This window comes from Hyposmocoma kahamanoa, unplaced genomic scaffold, assembly GCF_003589595.1.
Source record: "Hyposmocoma kahamanoa isolate Upper Pololo Valley unplaced genomic scaffold, ASM358959v1 78, whole genome shotgun sequence".
Taxonomy (NCBI): domain Eukaryota; kingdom Metazoa; phylum Arthropoda; class Insecta; order Lepidoptera; family Cosmopterigidae; genus Hyposmocoma; species Hyposmocoma kahamanoa.
The window spans coordinates 2,803,619-2,829,711 of record NW_020653945.1 but is presented as its reverse complement, the minus strand read 5'-3'; the positions used below and the strand labels follow the sequence as shown (position 1 = coordinate 2,829,711).

The 26,093-nt window shown below is 34.5% G+C and overlaps 2 protein-coding genes across 2 annotated transcripts in view; one reads left to right on the top strand and one right to left on the bottom strand.

Annotated features, from left to right (window-relative positions):
• Window positions 1-10,690, bottom strand: part of LOC113233252 — a 152,136-nt gene extending 141,446 nt beyond the window's left edge. Inside the window, exon 1 of the mRNA XM_026468295.1 lies at window positions 10,525-10,690. The gene's annotated coding sequence lies outside the window, so the exon portion shown is untranslated. The remainder of the gene's footprint in view (window positions 1-10,524) is intronic.
• An 842-nt stretch (window positions 10,691-11,532) lies between these two features.
• Window positions 11,533-25,513, top strand: LOC113233097 (xaa-Pro aminopeptidase 3-like). Its single transcript, XM_026468080.1, has 11 exons — window positions 11,533-11,648; window positions 11,718-11,995; window positions 13,504-13,653; window positions 14,109-14,245; window positions 15,458-15,554; window positions 15,820-15,958; window positions 17,535-17,705; window positions 18,317-18,423; window positions 18,514-18,651; window positions 20,947-21,067; window positions 24,815-25,513. Exons 1-11 carry the CDS (start codon window positions 11,615-11,617, stop codon window positions 24,997-24,999), a joined length of 1,557 nt encoding a protein of 518 aa, XP_026323865.1. The 5' UTR covers window positions 11,533-11,614; the 3' UTR covers window positions 25,000-25,513.
• Window positions 25,514-26,093: the final 580 nt, after the last annotated feature.

The following is a 26,093-nucleotide window of genomic DNA, read 5'->3' as shown; positions in this document are numbered from 1 at the left end:
AATCCTTTCTAACGACTTCACTTGGCAGTAAAGAAATAGATAGGTACCGTATTTTTTTTCCACTTTTATTTTTATTTCGTCAACATGTGACAACGGCGAGCCAAATTATCCATAAAAAAAAGAAACAATTGTTTTTTATACCTTTAGCATCTAATAAAAGAGAACGCTGTTCTTTTAAAATAAGTTGATACCTCTTGTTGAAGGTACGAAAAGATATTTAGCTTTAGGTCATAAACATTTATTTCCTAATAAACCAACTCATAATTCTTGCCCTTAGGTTTTGACCCGACAAGCAATGTGAATGTTCGCAATTAAGCGAACAAATAATAGGCAGTACTTGCATAACTTCATACTATGTTCGTACTTTCACCGCAACAAAGACGCTTTGTAATGTACCTTCCATTTGATATAATTTTTCGCTCTGGTGGAAAATTGTGCTAAGCTTGTAAAGTGAGTAGGAGCTGTAGGTTGTAGGTTGTAGGTGATCTAAGCAACAATTAAATAAATAGGTACCTAACTAGTCGCTTTTAAAAGTGTTCAACAGCTCCTGTAATAATTTTTGAACAAAGTCAATTTACAGACTAGATTATTTCGTCACTGTCCCGACTTTACAGTAGATAAGTAGGTTTTAAAAGTTACATCCCAAAAAAAACCCGTGGATCTACATTACAAGACATAAAAATTATTCAATGCATTGCAAGGAAAAATTACAGGCGTACACTGCATAATATATCAATACACCAATGGCATTTAAAGATGATATCAACTCCCAAGTTTCATTTAGCGAAGTTCTTTAAGTGCAGCTATATGCAATTCGTTTTATTTTATTTTATCTCAACCATAACACACCGCATTTTAAATCGACCGTATAAACTCCCCCTTTGAAATGTAGACACAGTGAGAGATTAGACCTGTACATTTTTGTTTTTGCAAACCAATTGCAAATGAAAAGCGGAACGTCCATTTCGCATGCGCTCAACATGCATGCGTTCCATGCCACGCAGATTTTTTTACTTGTTTATTTATAATGCCTTATCGTATTAATACAATAGTACCTGCCGTACCTGCCCTACGCCCTGGCAAAGGAATTCAAACATTTTCTTTTTGCTCTGTCATAGTTGTTTTAGCCCTCAGTAAGCTTCTCAACCTTGTATTTAAATGAAGACTATTTTCTTGGTAGCATTATCTTCCTGAGGCAATCAAATTTTCTACAAAGTAACTATAGACCATATGTAACATTTGAATTGTTGTCTTAAAATATAGACAATGCAACATCTATTATCTGTACCAACAAGCATAAAGTTTTTAGATGTAAATTATAGACGATGCGTGACGAAGGAAAATTTTGGGTCTAAATGCCAACAATACAAAGTCCTCGCGAAAATATTTCGAACACAATTAAAAATATATGTATAGGTTAATATGTAATAACATCGTGTTACAATATCCACACACACATCTTCCATTTTCCTGACCCATTCTTTCATAAATGTTATCCCATTCCACCCCAGTATTTCTCATTCTGCATTTTTTTTTTCATTCTGCATTTCGTCGTTTTACAGTGACACTAACACTAACCCCAAAATGCCAAGCCAAGGAAAGTAGTTTATTGAAAGATTCGATTTCTTCAGATCAGAAAAAAGTACTTGAATATTATCCATGTTAATTGTTTCTCTACCCGTAACTTGCAAACATTTATTTATGCATGTATTTTTTGCTTTAAATTATATTACATCTAATTGGCCTAGATCACGCCTAACCCGCCACGTACTTTTTATTATTTTTTTATTTAAAATATGCAACTAATTTAAAAATTAATTTTACTTAGTCTACTTACATAAATTATTCGCTTTTAGTCAGTAATTAAATGTTTTTTTCTTTTCTACATTTTCTTTGTTTTCGACTAAAGTACTTACTTACTTAATTAATAAAAAAAAATGTTAGCTGTTAGGTTTTTCGCTATTATTACAGATTGAAAATAAAACTATTTTTTTTTTCAGACCTAAATCGCGTTTATTTGTTTTTTCAAACAAACCGTTTTGAGTTCTTTACTAGTACCGAGATTCTATTATTTACAGGACAAGTTAATTCGTCTGATATGCGACCGTAAGACCTGTAAAGAGCCATAGGTTTGTTTAGGAAAGTAAATATACGCGATTTATAAAACAAAAAAATGTAATCTTAACAGAGTAATATACTCTCTTTAGTAACGTAACCTTAGAAAGATCTAAACAGGTTTTGGAATCTTATTATAGTACAGAATACCTTGCCCCACAAAAGAACCGAGATCCCTCTGAAGTCTAAATTTCGGTTACACAAGCTTCCTTTTATGTCTAGTAGTAAAATTATCTACGTTACTCCGTTTATTATACAATTCATTATGCAGACGCACAAAAGTATATAACTGAAAATATATTGTGATGCAATCGCTCGCTTCTGCAAAATACACACATCAAAAGTGTCTAGGGATCAAGATCAATTTTGTAATTTGAATTTGAAAACAAAATTGACCCAAAAATCCATAGGTGTTAAAAAAATAATTAAAAAAACCTGATTTTCATTATTAAGCAGAAACTTGCTTGATCCCTAAATACTTTTAGATAAGTGTAATAATATGCTAACTTTAATTTGAGTTGAATATCTTCCCGAAACGTATATTTTGGAATTACGTATATATTAATATATGAAAATTATTTGGAAATTTTAAATACTTTCTATAGTTCATAAAACGTTCTCAAATGGTAATCAATTGGCCTCGTGTACAACCTCTACGTTGTGCTTCTATTTATTGTGATAATAATAAATGAGTAATCTAAGCATCTTAGGCGGATAGAAAAATAAATAAAAAAGCAATCAGCGGCCGCCTTTGTTAGCGACGTCGCTATGCTGGAATCGCGCTACCAAAGTTTATCGCCTATAAGATCCGACGGCTGCCTATAGCGACGACAGGCACTGATTTAGGGGCTTTACATACATCACACGTTTAGAATAAAAGTGACCCCACAAAAAACCCCAACATTTGGCAATACGCAAAATAAGCTCTAAAGTTGTGACATTTTCACATTATTTAATTCATTACTGTAGGCAGTGGTGTGGTTAGTCCTGAAAAATAATGATGAAACATTCAAGTTTATAATTAATTATACAAATTGTTTCAAATTGTTGTAATAGTAAAAAATATAATTTACAAAAAGTAGTTGCTACAAGGTCATTTCATTTTTGTGTCATTTGACCAAACAAAAATGGAATTTCAAACGTAAAAAAGAGACATTTATTTATTGAGTCTATACCACGCGAGTTTTAATGGGTCGGTTCAACTTTAAAAATTTTTTAAAGTCGTTTTAAGTTATAAAACTCATTCTGTTGATTTTTTTGTCAATTTCATTGCAAAGGTGCGACTGTAAAAACTACTATATTCACGCTTTTGGGTTCTCCTTAAGGCAGATAGTAATGGTAGGAACTTTAATGTACTGTTTGTAACAATTTATGAATAATCACAAACCTTTACCGATGTTTTTATATCAAACTAAACTGTAATTAATTATTGTTTGGTATTCACAAACTAACATGTAGTCGGCAATACTTAAATGCTATTGGAGGAGCATTTTGATGTTTTAATGGGCAAGTAAGCCCAGAGTATTTTTGTTTTACGGGCTATCTGAGCTGGTTTTAATTAGGCATACCTTTAAAAATATTTAATATTAATATAAATCTTTTGTACAAAACTCAAGTACAAAGGCATTATTCTTGTTTATTTATCCTCACAATGACATTTCTACAGACAGAGAGGGTTCTCCAAACTTCATAATTTTTATCGGGAGAGTTTGGTTGTTACGTTAATATTATAGTCACATAAACATTTCATTTAGTTACCCAAAATACAGTTTTCAATATTCACCTAAGTTGTATCTAACAATTTTTTGTTTATTTAATTTTTGACAGACTTTTTACTACCTTTAATATTTTTTAAGTGTGACAGAAATGCCTTAAATAATGTTGGAAATAAATAGTCCTTAGTCCTTTTACCAAATACGTTACTTGTAGTGTGGTACTCGAATAATAGTGGGAGTTTTATAAACTATCTAACTAATCCAGCCCTGTCTTCGCCAGCTCTAGAGCTATTATAAGAATTACACAACGTCATCTAATTTATACTAAATCAGTTATCAGATCGTGCGCGTAATTAAAACTGATTCTTGATAACTTGCCACATGCAAGGTCTTGACCTCAATGTCCCTACACAATGAAGCATAATTTGAGAACTGTAATATAATAAAAACGGACACTAGCCTGGCTGATGAACCATATTTTTTACACCACTTCGCAAGAAATAAGAGTTTTTTAAATTATGTATATATAAATGACTCAATTCAAATGTTGTATTAACAATACATCGGTTTGTAAAACAAAAACTAGACATGCTAACAAGGGCTTTAATTTAAATAAACGAAGTGGAATCTGCAAGAAAAACCCAGCGCCTGGCGCGGAGGTTTTTAAATATACTCAATAGGCAAAGTTCTTGAGTCACCAGACACATGACGTCATGATTACAAATGCCAACCGGCTGGACAAGGCCTTGCGACAACTCAGCCCCCTCTACAACCTATACGATGAAAACCATGAAATTAAACGAACGCTAACGACTCTGAGAATACATGATTATTCACGTAATTTAAGGTGGATAAATCATTTTTTGTCACTTCCTTGTTCATTTTTCGTCAAGAAAATTTCAATTTTCGAGTCACGAGCATTCAAAGCGTGTTCGAGAATCCAAACATTGGATATCCAGTTTCTTTTATCTTAAATAAATGGCGCTTAAAGTTTTACGAGCACGGACGACATCTCCATTTCGCCACCAGGCTGTGCAATAAAACCTGGAGCTTACTACTTACGACGACCGTAAAATGAATCGGGACAACAATTCCTACCTATAATGTAAATAAATAAAAGTGGGTGCGCCTACGCACCCTATAAAACCTTGCACCAAGTGGGACTTTGTTAACACAACTGTTCTGTTTTGTATATTTATTTTAGATGGCTAATAAAATGAGGTCATATTATTATTGACAATTTAATTGCAAAATATGCTAGCAAATATCTTTACAGCGTTTTTAGGCTTTATAAAATCGCAACATAATCCAATCTAATACATAAGTCACGTCCATTGCCAGAGTCCAAACATCCTGCGTCGCGTGGTGACCATAAAATAGGTAGAGCTAATCGCCGGTCATTGCTCTCTCTATGCTTTGGTAAAATATTTCATGTTATGTTACCCTGACTATTACGGGAAAGACAAGTTCCATGCGAGACGTGTTACGCTGTTTAAACGACTGCTGCCCGCATAATGGGTTATTGCCTAATCTGACCGTTCACCAAACAATGCCTCGTTCCACTTTGCCAGCTATCTTTAAAAACGTTGGGTCAATCCACAAATCACCGACGGCATCAGCATCCATTACCGAGCATCGTGTTATTTGCCTAAGTGGACCTATCCAGGATAATAAGTTAGAAAGAATAGCCGTAGGTTACAGAACCCTTTGTCTGGCCCTCGCTGCGCCGAGACACCTTGAGGCTACATTTGGCTACAGACTCAAATGTGGTCTAATCTACCGCATGTAAATTACCATAAAATACGCATAAGCTAAAAGAAGATAGCACGAAATTACATTGCAGTTTTCAAATTTTATATACAACTGGCGGTTTTAATAATAAAATTTTGTAACAGGGTGGTCACTCGAGCGTATAGCGAAATTTTTTAAAATAAAAAAAAGTTGTAACTTCCATTTGCGTAAAATTTAAACATCCCACGATAAATACACTGGTTGCAAGGTAATCAAGCGACAAACGAATAAAAAAAGCTACAATGAAAATATCGATTGCTCTCAGCATGGTATCGGGCATCGGCAATCACATTCGCTGGATAATAAACATGTTTTAGTGAACCTTTATTGTTTCGTTTACTCATTTTCTTATTGTGAATTCACACCAATTGTAGTTATTATTAGGTACTTGAATATTACAGAGTTGAATCTTATAGATAGCTTTGAACTGTAGTGAAATAAGAATAATGGGTAAAACATACTTAAAAGGAAAAGTAACATGATACGGCTTTCTAAAAATCTGTAAAGGTTCGCTTTAAGAATGGTCGTAACTTTGATACAAATGAACTGGGAATAAATCAAGAGTTTATTGATCTTCAAAAGCCTTAACTATCTGTTTAAACTTTTAAGCAGAGTAAGGTTGACGTCATCTAAAACATTTTTAATATCAACACTTTAAATCAAAGTTCAGACTACGGAATATACATTATAATAAAATATCAAGAATTTTACCATACGATCGATAACTATACTTTTCATTCTCAAAATGTGTATAGTATTCGTAACGCAATATACAATCTATCAAAGATGTTATATCTTCTAACAATGCAACATAAACCATCAACCACACAATATCCGCTGGTTACCCATCCCATCTGTACGTCGCAAAGATTCCCGCTCTATCGTCGGCGCAGACGCATCCAAGAGGCGGAACTCAAGTAATAGGCACATTCCTCGGACAAGCCTGTGAACGCTCAGAATCTCCGAATGGCTTAGGAAACCATTAGCAACGGCGGTTCCGCGTCCCCATGATAATTTATGATAATATTGGATGTTTTTCGTCGATAAGATGATATTTGAATGTACTTACTTTTTAAATATTTCTTATTAAAACTTTGTACATTTAACGCTCGTTCGATATCCATAAAATGCATTCATACAACATACACGTCTTAAAATTAACATTCGAAAAAGCCCACGTAATAACTTAAGTGTATCATAAATAATATTTTCACAAATCCGTATTACGTGCCTGTTAAGGCATAAATCATTAAAATAACAAAACTTAAGACTGCAAATCTGTGGTAATACCCATTTTATCGTAACAAGTAACAACGGTCCTTAGAACCGGATTTCCTTTTACGGCTATCGTAACTTATATCTAAGATTTAGAGCAGCCGTGTCTAATGCATAATAGGTCTATGGTAACATTAGAAAGGGCAAAGCTGTGGTTAGGACTGGAAAACTGTATAGGAATGTAAGGATATCGTGACCAGAAGTCCCGCTTCGGTGAGACAGTCCTGTTTTAAAACAACACGTTTTGTCTTCTATTACACTTTCTAGGGAAGTTGAACACGTAATTACAAGGCTTTGTTTCGGTAAGACGAGCTTAAAACTGCAGCGCTTACTTACTGCCTGTTTGTAAGTATAGTCACTCACCTGCACAGTACTTGTGCATTAGATGCCGTGTGTTCCAAACTTGCAACTGAAATACTAACAGAACGTTCAAAGTTTGTATGAAAAATCATTGTTACGTCTTAGAAATTGCCGACAATTTGCATTTTGGTAACTTTCGATATATTGGCACATAAAGTTTCTTTTTATCCTTTGAAAAATGCCAATACGCTAATTTTGCTTAATGATAAAACTAAAACTAATAAAGGTAGAGAGAAACCGTTTAATATAGGAGGTTGTAGATCTCGTTTTTTTTTTCTTCAAAAATGTCGATTACGTTAGTTACGATAAAGAAAGCAGAATTGAGCCGCAGACCGGTACAAAAGTTTCGCGTGTATTTTGTTAAAATAACTTCAAAATACAGACTAAATCTTTTTTTTATAATATCAAGTGACGGGACGAACAAGTCGTGCGCCTGATGATAGGTAAGCTACACGCCTGTCCATAACAGTTGCAGTGCCACTCAGAGCTTTAAATCGCAAAGATCTGAAGGGCACTGCCATTGCGCCCGTCACCCTGAGAATACATTGACAAGTCCCATGTGCCTGTAATTTCACCAGCACCCAAACGCTTAAAAAGAAGGAGGTTCTCAATTCGACTGTATGTTTTTTTTGTATGTATGTTACACGATAACTTCGGTATTTGTGAACCGATTTTCATGATTCTTTTTTCCCTCCATAGTGGCCACATTTAATTTTGAAGAAAATCATCCACTCTAATGGTGACTGTACACGCATGGATTCATTTTTATAAATAGCACCTAAATTTTATTATAAAGAGCAATTATTTTAATGGTTGATTTTGCTATTCTCCAATTCAATTTCTCTCAATATACTTTGAGTAGTGAGAACCATAGATATAGAAAAAAGTGAGAACCGATTTTTATTATCTCCTGTGTCAAGTCCCGTATAGTGGCGAACTCGGGGATGAATCCGGGTTTGCGCACTTTCTGGTAACCGATTTCAATAAAACTTGGTAATTATATGTAAGTCCACGTACTTTTGAGGTCGGTTTTTTTAGTACTCTATACTGAGATTATTAATCACTTCAAATTAACTGCCTCCGTGACCGAACGGATTCCCCGGCCGGGAGAAATATTTGTATGGTCTACGTTTATTTCTCTGGTGAGTTTGGGTGTAATTTGTGGTTATCTATGTGTATATCCATGGTACCCAAGGCCCAGGGTTTCCAGTGCGAGGCTATGAGCATGTGCATTAAAAGAATTGTTTAATAGTATCAAAGCAAAATTAATATTTAACACCATCTAACACTAAACCGGTTGGCTCAAAAAGGATATACCCGTGACATCATATCCTACCGAAACTCAGAGAAAGACAGTTTCCTTTAGGATTGGACGCCACTTGTCAATACTATACAGACGTATATTTTTTGAAATTTATCGTCTTCAGCGTGCTTCAGCTACTTTCAAGTTCGCGAACTCTGTAGGATTTAAAACTAAAATCATACTGCAAAAGATAACAAAATGGCTGCCTTGATACAAAAGTTCTAAAAATGAAAATCACACAATAGCTTTACTTGTTTAAGTAGAAGCACATTAGGTTTACATAAAACTGTTCATGGTATTTACAACTGACATAACAATAAAAGTAACGCAGATAAGGAACTAGGTTCTAAAAGTTGTAGGTACACTAGTTCCAAGGCTTTGAAAGACATTTTATAGGTGCCATAAACAGAAACGAACATGAAGTAGTCTATACTAACGTTACTGAAAGTAATTTTAACTAGACAGTAACTAAATAAATTAACTTGTGTGAAATGTAATTAAGCCTTGAATAGACAATATTTTATATTAGAAATTATTTAGTTCATATTCACTGGTTAATAGGACTTTGCTTATTATCTAACATTAAATTATGATTTAAAAAGTCTTCTAAATAGATATTCGTAGGTGACTTTATAAAGTATAACCAAGAAACGAAAGGGTCATTCCATGTCGACCCGTGGGGTAAACTCCTAGAGGATGGAAGAGCCATAAGAGGGTTAACTCGGGAGACAGGCGTATGATGGTGGAGTTTCTAATGGCTCTGTTATCAAGATTAAAAGCCTGCTGCGTGTGCAGATCTAGGAATTTTTGGAGAAAACTGCCAAAAATATAAAATTGATGTGAATCGTCACACTTACAATAATTTTTAAGAACATTAAATTAGACATCAATTTTTGGTTTTCATAGTAAAATACTGAATTTATTTTATACAAACAAACACTACATTGCGTGTCAAAAAGCAATTTATTATGATCTTGTAGTGTAGATAAGCCTAATTAATCTCGCTACGTGTAAGTCAGTTCTCAATGTTATTATGCAATCTTCTTCATCTATAAATAATGATTTCACCCATAATTACGAAAAGAAAGACATTCCAAAATTTTAAATAAACAAATGTTATTTCATGACGTTAAAAATATGGCGGGTTTTTGTAGTTAAAATTTTTCCACGAGTTTGTTTTGAGTTTCATAATTGTTCTTTTGAAGATGGATGCTTTGACCTATGGTAGGTCAATGGCTGTATGACTTTCTAGTCAATTTTTATGTACTGCGAAAATTATTATATATACCTACATATTTTTCCGGCTTCGCAACCCGCCTTCAACCTGCATTTCACCGATTTGTATGGGAAGCGGGAAGTATACATAAATTAAAATACATCTGAATATTGCACAGCAGTTGTTTATTGTAATTATAAAAACGGCACGTTAAGACGTTACGGCTAATAAAGTTTTACTAATTACGTGAAGTAAAGTAACAAATATGTTTAAATGACGACGTAAGTGATATGATAGCTCTAAATCAACTACCTACTACTTTCCATTAACGGCTTGTGCTTTTTTCAAGGGAAGCATATACCACACCACACAGTCAGAATTAAGAGCTCATGTCGTCAAAAAGTTTTGTGAACCTATATGTTTTTCGTCTTCATGTTTACCTTAACCTCAAAGAAACAATTTTACAAATGTACGATTTTTAATTATTGGATAGTTAGGTAAGCAATCGTATAAGTACGTAAATTACAGGTGCTGTCAACATCCTCTAATATATTATTTCATGTAACTATGCCAAGTGCAAATATCACGAGGTCACAAAATATTAGGCAAAACTCGCAACAGACCGTAACACTAATGAATGACTTACAAACTATTCTCGAAGTAGGTTTGGCCATCGAGTAAGAACAATTATAGACCACAATACTATTACAACAGTTAGTTTATTGTAAAATAATAAAAAAAGAACAGACCTTTAATTAAGCACGTTTTCCAAAATAGAAATATGTTGCAAAGAACAAAAACCACAGAAACTGTTATGTTATAAATTTATGAAACACTAGTAACGGGCACTGCACAGTTCGCGATCGAATGATAGCCGCAACGGGCGACATGCGCACACGCCGACCGTTCCGCGCTGACTGCTGCGCGGTGAACGCGTGACCTTCCTGCCCACAGAACCAGGCGAACGAAACCTCTTTTCCTTTTACAGCTTCGAAAATCTCGACCTTGTGAGATATGAAAAAGAAAATGCCTTTTCTTATAACGTCTTCATATTTGGATCGAATGACCAAACTTTAAGTATCGCGAAAGGGGCGTAAATACTTATTAGAATTTCTGCCAGTTTGCTTATGAACACCCATCCCCACAAAATAAAAAAATCTAGTACTGGATTGGATTCTAAATAATAGATTTTTATTACTACTTTTATTCATTTTTATTCATTATGCTCAAGAAAAAAGTCACAGGTTTATTAAACCGTAAAATATCAGCTATCAAAAGTTTTTGTCCGATGGCTTATAAGTAATCAATTGTTGTACCTGCACTTATCTTTTTTATTAATATAAAATATCGACAATGTATTGATCATACAACCTTTCACTACATAGTAACCCTTAAATGAAGGAAAAAATAAACGTAGTAACCTCAAGATCAAATGATTATTTATTTTTTTAATATCAACAGCTATATCAAAATAGTACGTTCGTGTAAAGGAACGTTTGTGGGTGACCATAGTATAAACCAAGAAATTATATAAGTTTAATACTTAATCAGTCTCTCTTGCCATTCAAGCATCAAATTCAATCAATTGATTTATTTTGGAAATAAAGAAACCATGATCTGATAAAAAATTGATGATTTAATTGTAATGCTATAACATGAAGTATTTTTCAACTTAGAACACCGCAAGTGCATCTGTCAAGGTGACAGCAAACAGGCTAAGGTCAACAAATTTTCAAAACAACAAAATTTCTTGTTTTTCTCCAGTTTACTGATCCAGAATTCTATTTTCTTTATTTACAACAGTACTTATAAGTTGAAACTTTTCTCATAATCTCAAATATGCACTCGTTGAAACGGTTGAGTTGGACAATTGGTAAATATTTAGGTTATTTTTCGTAAAACCATCATTCGGTTAATTACTAAGGTAAACAATGGTTTTCAGGCAAAGTGCGTAGCAAAAATGTTGTTAAATCTACATTTGAGAGTCAGTTACGCTGTATAAGTAAGATGGAAACGCCTCAGGGCCAAAAAGAACAACCAAGAATCAGTCTCTCCATACCTACAGGGGAAATGGGACAACCTACATGTCACACTCATCCGCACTTAATACCCGCGGGCCAGCTGACTTGTGGAGTGTCTCAAGCGGAATATGTTAATCGTAGAGACTTTTTTGTAAGAAAATTACAAATGGAAATGGAGAATGAGCATCTCAACCATGTTGTAAGTTTATTTTTGGTTATTTTTCTTGTGATGATGTTAATTAATACTAAACTAGACAATTGAAAAGTGAAAAATTTATCTAAATGAATAAAAGCTCGATCTTTGAATTAATGATTATAGTAAACCAGGGTGTAATTTCACAAAAAAATTGGATATCATGGTAGTAAAATGTGGTGATAGTAAAAAAAAAATCATAATACAATATATTATTAAAGCGACATCTCTAGTCAGCCGCTGGTAACTCTCAAGGTACCTGGCTGAGTGACGAAAAGCTTCATAGATTTCTCACAGATGGTGTTATGGCAAAAAAGGTATTAAAAGAACCAAAAACAAAGATTGCAGCAAGCACATAGAAAAATTAATTGGTTCTGCTAATTCGTACCACAGCTTAGTTGGGAGAGTGTCTTACTAGTGTGGTGAAGGCAGTGGCTCAAATCCAGCTGGATTGAATGCGTTTTTGTCTGTGGTCATAATTATAACTAACTATTTGAGTTATTTCACAATAAAACATTTTAATCATGATAGTAAAACCCATGTTAGTCAATAAACTTCATATTAAATGGATAAAAACAGGTTTTTTTAAAAAAAATTTTCTAACAAGAGTCAACTTTTTCGAAATAAACAGCATGACACTTAAACTGAATGACGTACATAATATAGAACTTGATACTGCAACCTGAAATCTATCTTGTGAAAGTAATTTAAATTCATAATGTAACTGTAGGTAATCCAACAAATAACAGTAGAAAACACAGTGACCTACTAACAAATGGACATCAGGTCTGATACAAAAACTACGAAAAAAATGTCCGAAGTTAACCTATACAAACGTAGTGGCAAGTAATGAAATATAAAAAAACTAAAGCATTTAATTTAAATTGTAACATCATTGCAGTACTGCCTCATTTAGCTTGCAACAATTTAAAGAGCCCGAAAACACCATATTCAGCTTCTACTGGAAGCTTAACAAAATGCACCATATTTGGCTTCGACTGAAAATTACTTGAACACAAGAGTAATGGTTTGGATGGAAACGTTGGTTTCAAATAAATATACGCGATTTAAATCCGGAAAAATAGTTTCATTTCCTATAAACTTTCAAGTATTTTTTGTACTATGTGACACTTTTTAGACTATATCTGGTAGCACAGATTACTTAATAGTTACTACATAACAGATACATCACTCTCATACAAAACCAAAAATACCTATGCCACAATGGCCTACTAAATCTGCCTTATGACACCTGGAGCTCACTACAAGGAAAATGGAACCCAAGCATGTGCTCAGAGAGGTGAAAATAATGTTGCCCGCCATTTTCTATCATATAGAACCGAATGCTAGGGTTGTACAAGGATTGTAATGTAAATGAAAGACTTGTCTGAACTTGCACTCGGCGATACACTCAGCGGTCGGCGTTTATCGCGTAACCTTGAACGAGTGACTAAAGTCCTGCTGGTAGTAAGGTAGTAAGTTCAAATACTTAGTAATTCATACTGAACTTGCAGATCGTTATCCCAGCTGCAGCGAAGCAATACATGACAGAGAAGATCCCATATACGTTCCGTCAGAATTCAGATTTCTATTACTTAACGGGATGCATGGAACCCGGCGCTGTACTAGTTATCATCAAACCAGCACAGACTGACAACTACCAAGTGAGTATGTTGTAACATTTGTATAAAATCTTAATTTTTAAAGTTCTTAGAAGATTCTTTTTTCTTAGTTCTTACTGTGCACTTTCAATATTATGTGTTATTATATTTTTCACACTCCTGTTCCTCCTTTCTATCTTTTCTATTTAAGTGTGTAATATTGATTGTAATGAATACTATGATGTTTTTCCATAATATTCGGGTATTTTTTAATTATTAATACGAAGATTAGTTAGACAGTTTTTCTTCACTTAACCAGCATGAGCTTAGCATGAGCCTGAAGACAATTTATAATTTAAGTTTGTATTTCTTATAATTTGACTTACCTATAGACAATTGTGTGATGCTATCTTGGTGAATAAATATGTTGAACTTACTTTTATGGAGACTTTATAATTGCAACACAAATCTCACAATCAATCATATCAAAACCATAACATTAAGTTTTTCTTCTATAGACAATACTGTTCGTGCACGACAAAAACAGCCACGACGAGATGTGGGAAGGTCCTCGTACTGGCTGCAATGCTGCAGCCAAACTTTTTGCGGTCCACGAAGCGAGACCTATTGAAAGTTTTTCTAAATATCTTTCGAGGTAATGTCTTATGTTAGCGGAAACACACAACAAGAATAAAACCATCAAGCTATTACCTACTTCACCCGTCACATCTCAATGTACAATCGTTAAAGACACACGGTGTCAGTAACTATTTTAGTACTGTAGCGTTCTAGGCCACATGGTGTCTCTAACACGCAGTTGTTTTTAATTCTGCCTTCTGTTTTTTTCTAATAATTATGTCACTTTAAAATGGCATGATTTAGTTCCGCCTTTCCATTTTCATCACCGGGGGACTAGACGTATGTTGGGGTTCCACCCCTATGTTGAGGATATTCCAAGGATTCGCACGAAGAGTTTGAAAACACAGATATTTGAAGTCTAGAAAAATGTCCAACGGAACAGGCCGGTTATTACATTAGGGCGCGTTCCCACTATGTCGTCACGTTTTATTTATCGTTGGACGACTGTCGCGCTAGCCTGTTCCCAGATCACGACTATCGGTCGTGGCTGTGCCGTGAACGACAATGTTATCGTTTCACGGCAACCGCCTTGTCGTTTGCACGACAGAGTTGTTTGATGCACTGCAGTTGCTGTTTATGTTCTTTTGGAAGTCAGTAGCGAAAACATCGCTCCCGTGTGAAATGAATGAAGATGAAATTATAATAATGTATTACTTTTTAAAAAGGCGGAAGAGGAAACAAACGAAGTAAAGAAAGTATTGGGTACATCCAATATTATTAAAAAGAATTCCATTGGGATTATGTCAAACGTTTATACATGAACTGAAATGTGATGAGAGAAATTTTGGGACGATTTGAGAATTATGTATAATAATGGTGTACAATATTATGAAATGTCACAGATTAAAATTAAATTGCATTACAATATGAAAGAAAAAAATTATTACTAAACATGTCACATTGCTAGTCACCAAATTTGTCATTGTCGTCAAAAAACTCTTGCACACTATTATAAAGTTTAGTACTCAACAACAACAACAACAAGAGCATTTTTAAATGTTAAGTAATCGAATTTTTTTAAATTAATTGAGGATGCTGTTGTATATCTTGACCGACATTACGTAAAAGCTTCTGTGGTAAAATGCTGAGGTATGATTGCCCGAGTAAACCATTCAATTTCTGAATTGTTTCTGGTTCCGAATAGTATAGCATAGCATTATAACCTTATGTCACTATGAATATAACTCGTGTATATTTTTATTAATACATTAATTTATTTATTTAACAGGACTGTATCAACGAAGCCATGTGTTCTTTGGTACAATCGAGAGACTGCGTCTAATCCGGAGATCGTTACAATCGTCTGTAAAACCTTAGAACAAAATGTAAGTAAAATCTATATTTTTTTGTTATATGAACCGCTTTATATGATAATTGTGAACACCGTTTATTATATATAGGCCATACAAATATTTCTCCCGGCCCGGGAATCGAACCTGGGACCTCGTCGTGGCAGTCCGGCGTGGTAACCGTTCGGCCACGGAGGCAGTTAACTTGTTTGTTCTTATAATTAACTATAGTAGTGTCATGATAGGTTTCGGGTTATTTTAATAACCCTGTATGAAAAATAAATGTTTGTAAATTTTGTAGACCATGCGATGGGGCGACCCCCAACGCGTACTGCACTTCATGCGGGTTATAAAATCACCAGCAGAAATCGAGCTTATGAAAGAGACTTGTTGCATAGGCGCGCAGTCAATCAACATGGCTATGGCTTGCACTAAACCCGGTAAGTTAATTCTTAGCAACCTCAGTGTACTTAAAGCTATAATCTGTCTTTTTGAAGACGGAGTAAAATGACAGTTCATTGCGTAAAGGTGGTGCCTGCTTGCGAGCAGCTAGAGATTGCAGTCGATAAATATTCTATCGATTATCGATTGCATATCGGTCACGCATATGGAATAAATAGCCGAACTTGTTTCATTTGAATCGTCCTCGATCCATTATTCATCCAATTACTGAGCATAAGTTCATTTGAATTGTCAATTTTTGTAATTCATACATACATACACTATATTTACAACTATGTTTATGAATTAAACCAAGGAGGAGACATATTTCAAAGTTTTTCATTTTAATTCAATATAGATAATAAAGTCCACCTATTCTTGTTAAAATGTATATAAATAAAAGTTTTTTTTTTTATAATATCAAGTCGTGCGTGCGCCTGATGGTAAGCCACACGCCACTCAGAGCTTTAATTCGCAAAGATCTGAGGGGCACTGCCACTGCGCCCGTCACCCTGGGACATAAGTTGACAAGTCCCGTGTGCCTGTAATTTCACCAGCACCCTTACCCTTCAAAACCGGACCACAACAATGGTGACATTACTACTGCTTGGCAGCAGAAATAGGTAAGGTGGCAGAATAAGAAAGAAAATTTCATGAAAACTAGCAACCCTATAAATGTCATTTTACTCCATCTTTTTTAAAAAAAGACAGATTATACATCTGCAAAATGACAAATTTTCGAAAGGGAGGCATAAAGATTCTACCAACGAAATTAGTTGGTGACTTTTTTATGCTTATATAAGTGTTGTAAAATGTCACATACACCTAATTTTTTTTTCATTTAGTGTAGTATTGTTTTTATTACTTTCATGTGATAGCAAGCACTATTTAATTGACGTATGATTACTTGTGCCTTTAGTATATTCGATCAGACTTTGGAACGCACTTCCTATTACTGTTCATGATAGTAAATCCTTAGCTATTATCAAAATGAGAGTTAAGTAGCACTATTTATCTACTGTACCATCCACTTTATAGTTATTATAGTACGAAATAAGTATTTGTATAGTTTTAATAATTTAACTTTTTTTATATTGTTTTTTTTATTTTTATTATTACATAATTTTTGTCTTGTTGTGTACGTAAACCCATTATTGGAATTATAGTCTCCAGTTCGGTATTTAGGTCTGCAGGAAGAAATTTCTGTATGAAATAAGCAGTACCTTTTGTTTGTTAAGCCAAAAATGTACGAATGGAAAGAAATTGTCAATATTGAGTGACTAATATTTCATACAACTTTATTTTAAAGTTCTTTTACAGCGCGCAAATACAGTCATTATAAAATTTAATATTAGGGCACTATTTAATTCGTATTTCTGTATTATTTCTCGTATACTAGTTAATGAGATGAAATAAACCTTTTCATTTAGCCATTGTTCATTTAAAAATAATATTGTTAATATAACAAGTAGCATTGTTCATAATAAAAAATAATACCTACTGTTCATGTAAAAAATAACTTTGTTCATTTAAAAAGTAGTTTTATACATTTTAAAAATAATTTGTGTTACCCAGGTGTTTCGGAACACTCAATAAACGCAGTGCTAGACTTCACATCTCGCCAAGGGGGTGCGGAGCACCTCGCATTTCCGCCTGTCGTAGCCGGCGGTCACCGGGCCACGCACATCCACTACGTCGCCAACAACCAGTTGCTGCACGACAATGAGATGCTTCTTGTGGATACTGGTAAGGTATTTTTGTGCTAAACTATCACATTTTTTTTTATATAATACCAAGTGATGACGAGCAAGTTGTGCGCCTGGTGGTAAGCGACACGCCTATCTATAACAGTTGCAGTGCCATTCAAGGATTTAAATCGCATAGATCTTATAAGCACTGCTACTGAGCCCGTCAGCAAGAGGCATAACTTGATAAGTCCCATTTGCCTGTAATTTCACCAGCACCCTTACCCTTATAAAGACCACTTTGAGATTTGGTTGAGTATCTGATCCATAGGTTCCCACTTTTTGGCTCACCGCCCACTTAGGCAAGATAAAAAAATTTCAACTCCTCTCACGACAACAAAAATAATTGAAAACACGTATTTTTTATATTAACTTATAACAAAGAATCACAAAGAAAAAAATTATACTATTAAATTAATATAATAATTTTATTATTAAATTATTATTGTGTACTTTATATAGATAATTCATTTTTTTTTTCAAATGCGGTAGCACCGCCGCCGCCCTGGACAGCATCGACGCCTACCAATTGCTTCCGAGGGCTCTTCTACCGTCCCCCTACGACCACTTTGGGAAACTATATAGTAATCTAATCTCTGAACTATTTTGCAGGCTGTCAGCGATGGTTGTACAACTCTGATCTTTCCCGAACATGGCCCGTTAACGGCAAATTCAACCCTTACCATAAGATACTTTACGAGATCGTCCTTACTGCGCAGGTATGTTTATTACATTTTTAAATAGAAAGACAAGAATATATTCGAGATCTCATTAACCCTGTATATATTTTTGTCTTTTATTTATTATAGAAAAGACTAATCCAGCTGTTAGGCGAGCAACGTCAGCCACTGGACCAGCTGTTCGACCAGATGTGCCGGTTGCTAGGCACGTACTTGCAGCAGGAACGGATTCTGCCCCACAATATAGATGGCAACGAACTTATAGCAGTGAGTTTTATTATTAATAATAATAATAACGCACACATGGAAACACAAATAGATAGCACAAATTACACCCAAACTTACGGGAGAAATAAATATAGGCGATACAAATATTTCTCCCGGCCCTGGAATCGAACCTGGATACCGTTCTCGAATCGAAGGGCGCTTTTCTAGCTATTCAGAACATTCTAGCTAAAACGTTCGATTCGGGTTCGGATACGATATCGTTATCCAACAGCGTTTATGGCGTTAGTCGGTGGAATAGATTATAAGAAAAATGAATTTTCTTTTATATACATTTTTAAGACTTTAAAGGCCTTAAACATTGACCTACCAATAAATGGACGTCGGGTTCGCGCTAAGAAGTGTCCGCACCTATAGGGCGTTAATATCGCATAGAAAGCGTCAATCGCGCCACAGTCTTCGTTTGTTCGACTGGCAGCGCGGTTGTCAATTATGCAGTACCATATAATTTTCCATATAATAATAACTTGTAAAAATTACTGCAGTAAAGTGTAAAAACAGGATTTTGTATTATATTTTCACTAAACAAATATATTTAACACAATATCATAGTTATAATTTAAAAGTGTTATTTTGTACAGTTGTTTAGTATTTAATTTGTATATAAATTGATCGTAAATATAAATTACAAAAGCAAACAAAATCATCAAATAGCTAACTGTCCTTTTTCTACACATTGCATGCGCATAAGATGGAAAGAGACCCATTACGTCAATTTCAAGGACCTTATATAAGCTTCTTGGTCATTTTCAATTGTACGAAACCTAAGCGATTGAAATATTTGGAACAAAGAAACTATAGAGTCGCGTTGATTTTAATCTTATTTTTAAAATGACTTTTTATTAAACGTTAGCAATAACTAACAAAATATTGTTGTACTCGTTTTACGGCTTGGGATTACCTATCAGATGTCAGAAAATATATATGCCCGAAATAACGTTAGCTCGAATTTTCATAATGTCAAATGTATGTGTTTAACTGCCTCCATGGCCGAACGGTTACCATGCTGGACTGCCATGCAGAGGTCCCAGGTTCGATTCCCGGGCCGGGAGAAATATTTGTATGGCCTACATTTGTTTGTCTCGTGAGTTTGGGTGTAATTTGTAATTGTCTATTTGTGTGTCCATGGCACCCGCGACACAGGGTTTCCCTAGTGCGGGGCTATGTCGAGTGTGTGCGAGTGTGTGTGCGTTATTTTTTTTACGAAGATTACAAAACAAAAGTTAATTTTATCTTTGTGAAAAGCATCAAAATTGCTCGAAAGCGTAACGGTTTTATTATAAATCGGTTTTCGGAATTACGGTTATTTGAGTTTACGTTTAGTTGGAATATCGGTACATTTCTTATGGTACACGCTTATTTTCACATTTGTAGTAATATTTGTATGTATGTATCCCCAACTCTTTATTATTTCTTTAAGTGAATTTGTACAAATTTCGGCATAATGATATATATAAAAATTAATTAATATTTACGATTATTACTATTGACTACTCCATTACACTTGTGTTCAAGTAATTTTAATTAGGCAGTATTGCAATGACGTTACAATTTAAATTTAAAATATTTCGTTTCGTGTCACCACGTTTGTATAGGTTAACTTCGGATATTTTTTTCGTGGTTTTTGTATTAGACCCGACGTCCATTTGTTGGTAGGTCAATGGCCTTAAATATAGGAATGCATTAGTCTAGCATTAAAATAAATTAATAAAAGGGTACAAAATCCATACTTTATTTAAAATAATAAGAGATTTCCATATTACGTTCTTGATTTGTAAACAATAGGACGTTCGGTAAGTTTCATTCGATAATTATATTCTGAGTAACGTTTGTAGCCTTTGCCGGTCGAGAAGTTCGAGTAAACGTACGGGTGTTGTGAATAAAAATGAAAAGAAATCATTCGACAAGTAAGTTATCGTAAGGTTCTGAGTCGACCACCTGGGATCGCGGAGCGTGGACGCAATACGCAAGGTCGACTGATGATCCACCAATCACGCGGTGGATACGATACTCCCCCGTCTCTACTCGTACCCTGCCACCAAATAGATCTAAAATGCATACTCTCTGCGCATAGGTCATTGTTCAAATGGTTGCCGGTACATGTGGCACGTGTAGTGCAAGTCAATGACCTTTTGATCAAGCATGGCTACCGCAATTATATAAAAAATATTTTTTTTTCGATTTATTTTTTTAGTGATTTGGGTTCAATTTCGGATATAGAATGACTAGAATGCAAATTAACACATTGTATAATTTCTATTGTACTTATTATTTCAGAGTGCATACCGACTTTGTCCACACCACGTGTCCCACTACTTAGGGCTGGACGTACACGACTCGCCACTCGTGCGCAGGAACGTTGCCGTGCAGACTAATATGATTGTCACCGTGGAGCCGGGTAAGTTTTTCGTTGGACGTGTAGCTACCGTTGATTTACGGAAATCGATTTAATATTTAAGTTTTAGTCTCGCATATTGGCGGTGTCACTACAGCACCCTAAAAATGTTTGCAGCTAGGCTTGACGTGCCGATGCTTCGTCATTTCATCCAGGTTCTGGTGAGATGACGGGGTCGACGCTTCGAGCGTAATTTTTTTTTTTAATTGAGGGACAAACAATTACACACATACAAAAAAATACATATTTTAAAATTAACTTATAAATAAACCCATAGTCCCCTAAATATACATTAAATAAAACAAAAAGTAGGTAAACAGACAATCTGATACACAATAAACAACACGGAAGAAAGAAAAGTATGTATGTGGTCTATGATAAACAACTTCAAGTTATGAATAGATATAGCCACAGACATATAGACATAACACATACAACACAAGAAACAAAAAAGTCGTGCACAGGCACAACGGAACAGAACAAACATATTCAGCAATATACGTATTTCGTCTTCCGATAATGTATGTAATAATGTATGTTTTTGTGGTTTGTCTCTATATTTACTAACAAGTGGGCCTTGGATGCCAAATAAATGATTTATTTATTATTATCATTACATATAAATTGTAATAATGATACTGTGTAATTAACAATCACCTGTCGGAAAAAAGTGGCATCTCTGGTTAAAGAATTTGAAGGAATATAATAGTTCGGCTTGCTTATCACTTCGATCTTTAAAGCGGCAGCATCTAAAGTCATGATTGCTATGATGTTGTCCAACCTCTGATAAGAAAGGAACCCCAAGAAAGAGATAATGAAAAATTTATTGAAGTACATATCGCACATGATAGTAAATACTGTCGTATTTTCAAAATTAAGGAATTCGGAAAACACAATTTGAAAATTCAAACACTGAATGGATCTTATTGCGAATCATGTGATTATTTTTATTTATACATAATACTTAATTATCCATGTATAAACGAGAATATATACTCACCGAGAATACAATAGTGTATGACAAACGAATCACTCACTTCCCGTGAAAGATTATTAAACTTTATATACATATAGGCTGAAGTTTATTACAGGCAACAAAAAAGAAGATATTATCTGATTTGGGATCATGATGTTGCGTTTCACATGTTGTGTATTCAAGAATTAATAATTAATGTTACTGAGGATTCAAGTGATGACTGTTGGCTCGGTAAATATCGGAGCTAAAGAGCACGTTGCTTCACCAAAATTAAAAAAAAACAGTCCAGGAAAAATTGCATTTTTTGTCTATGGTTGTATGTCATTAATTAAGGAACTTCCGAAGCATGCTTAGGATAAAAGTTAAATAATCTCAGTACAGAGTACTAAAAAAACCGACTTCAAAAGTACGTTGAAATACGTCTATTTGCTAAGTTTTATTGAAATATCCTTAAATTCGCCACTATACAGGACTTGACACTGGAGATAACAAAAATCGGTTCTCACTACTCAAAGTATATGGAGAGAAAAACGCCTTGGATTGGAGAAATAGCAAAATCAACCATTAAAATAATTGCTCCTTAGTAAAATTTAGGCGCTATTTATAAAAATTAATCTTCATGCGTGAGCAGCCACCCTTAGAGGTGGATGATTTTCTTCAAAATTAAATGGGACCACTATGGAAGAACCCTCTTTCCAACAAAAAAAGAATCATGAAAATCGGTTCACAAATACCGGAGTTATCACGTAACATACATACAAAAAAAACATACAGTCGAATTGAGAACATCCTCCTTTTTTGAAGTCGGTTAATAAATGGTTGGACGGAGTATGTATATATAGCTCACATAAGATTTGTCCCATTTTGAGTTAAGTAGATATCTTTTAATTGTTTCTTATAATATTTTAACGACGGTTTTGGGTGACGTCAGACGAGCGTAATTTTGTAAGTTGTGAGTTCGATCGATATTCGGTTGGAGCGCCAGACGAACGTATTTTATCCAGTTGCTTTTAAGCGTTTATACCAAAGTGACCCCCTTCCCTCACTCCTACTTCCACCCGCGCCAGCCCGTCTCACGATGCGACCGAAAGTCAGTCGTCATTACGCCCGTGAGTCGTCAGATAACTCGTTTTGCGTGATCGTGTGAAACAAACCGTACTTTTATATGAAACCGAATACAACTCAAACTACGCGACTCACAAAATTACGCTCGTATTATATAACGCTTTATTTAATTTTACGTTCAGCAATGGTATAATCTTGAATTTCACGAATTTAGAGTTACAATACTATTGTAATAGCAGTGCGATGTATTGGTTTCATTCGGTATTTTATTTTTTCAAAGCTTGTTTTCTCAACGACACAATTTTGAGTTGCGACAGTATTTAGTTTTGTCTGCCATATGTACAACACAAAAAGATACAAATTAATTTTTACCAGTAACTTAGTAATATCACAATGATAATTTTCTGAATTCGAAATTACTATGATATTTTCTTAGATAGTTTTTGTGATAGTTATTCGATATATATGCAATAATTATTCATTGCTTTGTCTATTTGATTTAAAAAAAAATTTAAAATTCACAAACAGTGAAGAAACTAAAACACGAAAAGCCTGAGAAAACGTTTGGATACGTCTCTGATACAAACAAATGGCTCCTTGTTCTAATAAATACTATAAATATCAATATAATTATGATATTATCAAGGTAAAAAAAACAAATAGCTGAGGCGTATTTGAATCACGCTAGCTGGAAAGATCTCGTTTTAAAATCTTTTCTAAACCAAAATGGACATACTCATTCACATTCACCCACAACTTCCCATAACAGATAAATACATCCACACGCACTCATACAAGACATCTCACACACATGTACACCCAGAGAGAGACACACACTGAGACACGCACACGTACACATGCCACTTATATATACCTATTTTATTTGATATTGTTTAGTATTGTATATAAGTTTTTCTTTTAATTGCTATACCTCCACCTATTACAGTAAATCTCAGGGAAAGGGGGAATGGCTGAAAACCAATGTTGCACATTGACTTACTACTACTATTATACTTAAGCTATTGTATTGTATTTTAATTTTATGTGCAATAAAGAATATTTCATTCATTCATTCATTCAATGTTCAGCAAAAACCTGAGCCATTGCCTTTTGCCTCAGACCTTTATATAAGATTTTTGTATCGTTACTGACGAAATAAATCTTTTTATTATTTAAAATTTTTATTAAATTAATATTCAATTATTTTTGTGAAATTACTCCGCTAGTTTATTATAATTATTAATACAAAGATCGAATACTCAGAAAAACTCCTTCGATCTAGCCGGATTCGAAGCGTTATCTTCTAGCATACCGTGTCAGACGCTATACCGACTAAGCCACGGAACGAACCAGCTTTCCTCACGAATTTTTCTATGTGCTTGTTGTCGTCTCTTTGTATTTGGTTTTTCAACTTTTTATTATTATTAAGATAAAAGTTGTTGTTTATGATGACGTCAGCAATATAGCCCTGGAAGTTTGTTAGTGTTTTACAAATAACCCGGCTTAACTTGTCAGTATTTGACTAATTCAACCAATCATTCAGCGCTATCGCGGTTGTCAAATCATCCAAAGACAAGTTGAAAGTGTAAAGAGTACACGTAAATTAAAATTTCCAAACAAAAAAATTCCATCAAGATTTTCTTTTTTATCCTGTCATATAAATTACCTCAATTGGCGTCATCAATGACAACGTAAATTTGTTTCCGCAGGACTTTATATCCGCAACGACGATCATTCCGTCCCCGCGGAGTTCCGCGGCGTCGGCATCCGTGTAGAAGACGACGTATTGATAACCGACAGTGATCCTATCGTGCTCACCGCCGATGCCGTCAAAGAAATCGACGACATCGAAGCTATTGTTGGGAAGCACAAGGAATACACCCTTCGAGAATAAATAAGAAAAATTAATTTATAACGCCCACTGGTGTTCGTAATAACCGCTAGTGTTCGTAACGACCGCTGGTGTTGATGGAAACCACTGGTGTTCGTAGCGACTGCTGAAGTTCGTAATGACTACTGATGTTCATGACGACTAATAGTGTTCACAACGACCACTGGTGTTCGTAATGAGCGCTAGTGTTCATAACGACCGCTGGTGTTGATGAAAACCACTGGTGTTCGTAACGACCGCTGGAGTTCGTAACGACTACTGATGTTCATGACGACTACTGGTGTTCACAATGATCACTGGTGTTCATAATGACCGCTGGTGTTCGTAACAACCGCTGGTGTTCAATATTTATAAGTTCTAGCTGATTTGAGGTATAGATCTATCCATAGTACAGAAAATATTGAAATTTTACAGTGATTTATATGATTTTTATTAAGCACCTAATTTGAGCGTATTACAAGCCAAATTTAAATCTAAATTGACATTTTCGGACAATACAAAACAAAAAAAAGAAACAGAAATTATTATAAAACAAACGTGTTAAATGGTTTAATAATTCAACTATAGAGGACTATCAGATGGCATTTTTTTAAATCTGCCATAGGTCGTGAACATGGGCTAAAACTACGTTTTAAATACGTTAAAAAATCTGACAAAACAATTCGTCTGGCATAGTGCAATTACGCGTAACTAGCATTTGATTATAAGTTTCATTTCGGAAATTTAGCGGTCAAATCAAATCCGCGTAAATGTTGTGGCATCAAATTTAGCATCATATACGGGAATCTATTATTATCAGTCCGTAGACAACATAAATAAATGCTTACTGTGCAATAGTCGAAGTCATAGGCATTGAAATAACAAAGTAATAACGTTAAATCCCTCTCCAGTAAAATTTGGTTTACTGCAGATACGCGCTGTTTACCAATCACTACGAATACTATAAACTTATTTCAAATGGCATTAATTTCGTTTGTAAAAAAATAAATTGTCAAATAAAGCCCTTGTTCCTTCCGCTCGACTCCCGCAATAGAACCGATTCAATAAGGGGAAAATTTTAATTCAAGCTGAGATAGTACGACTCTTAAACAGTGTAT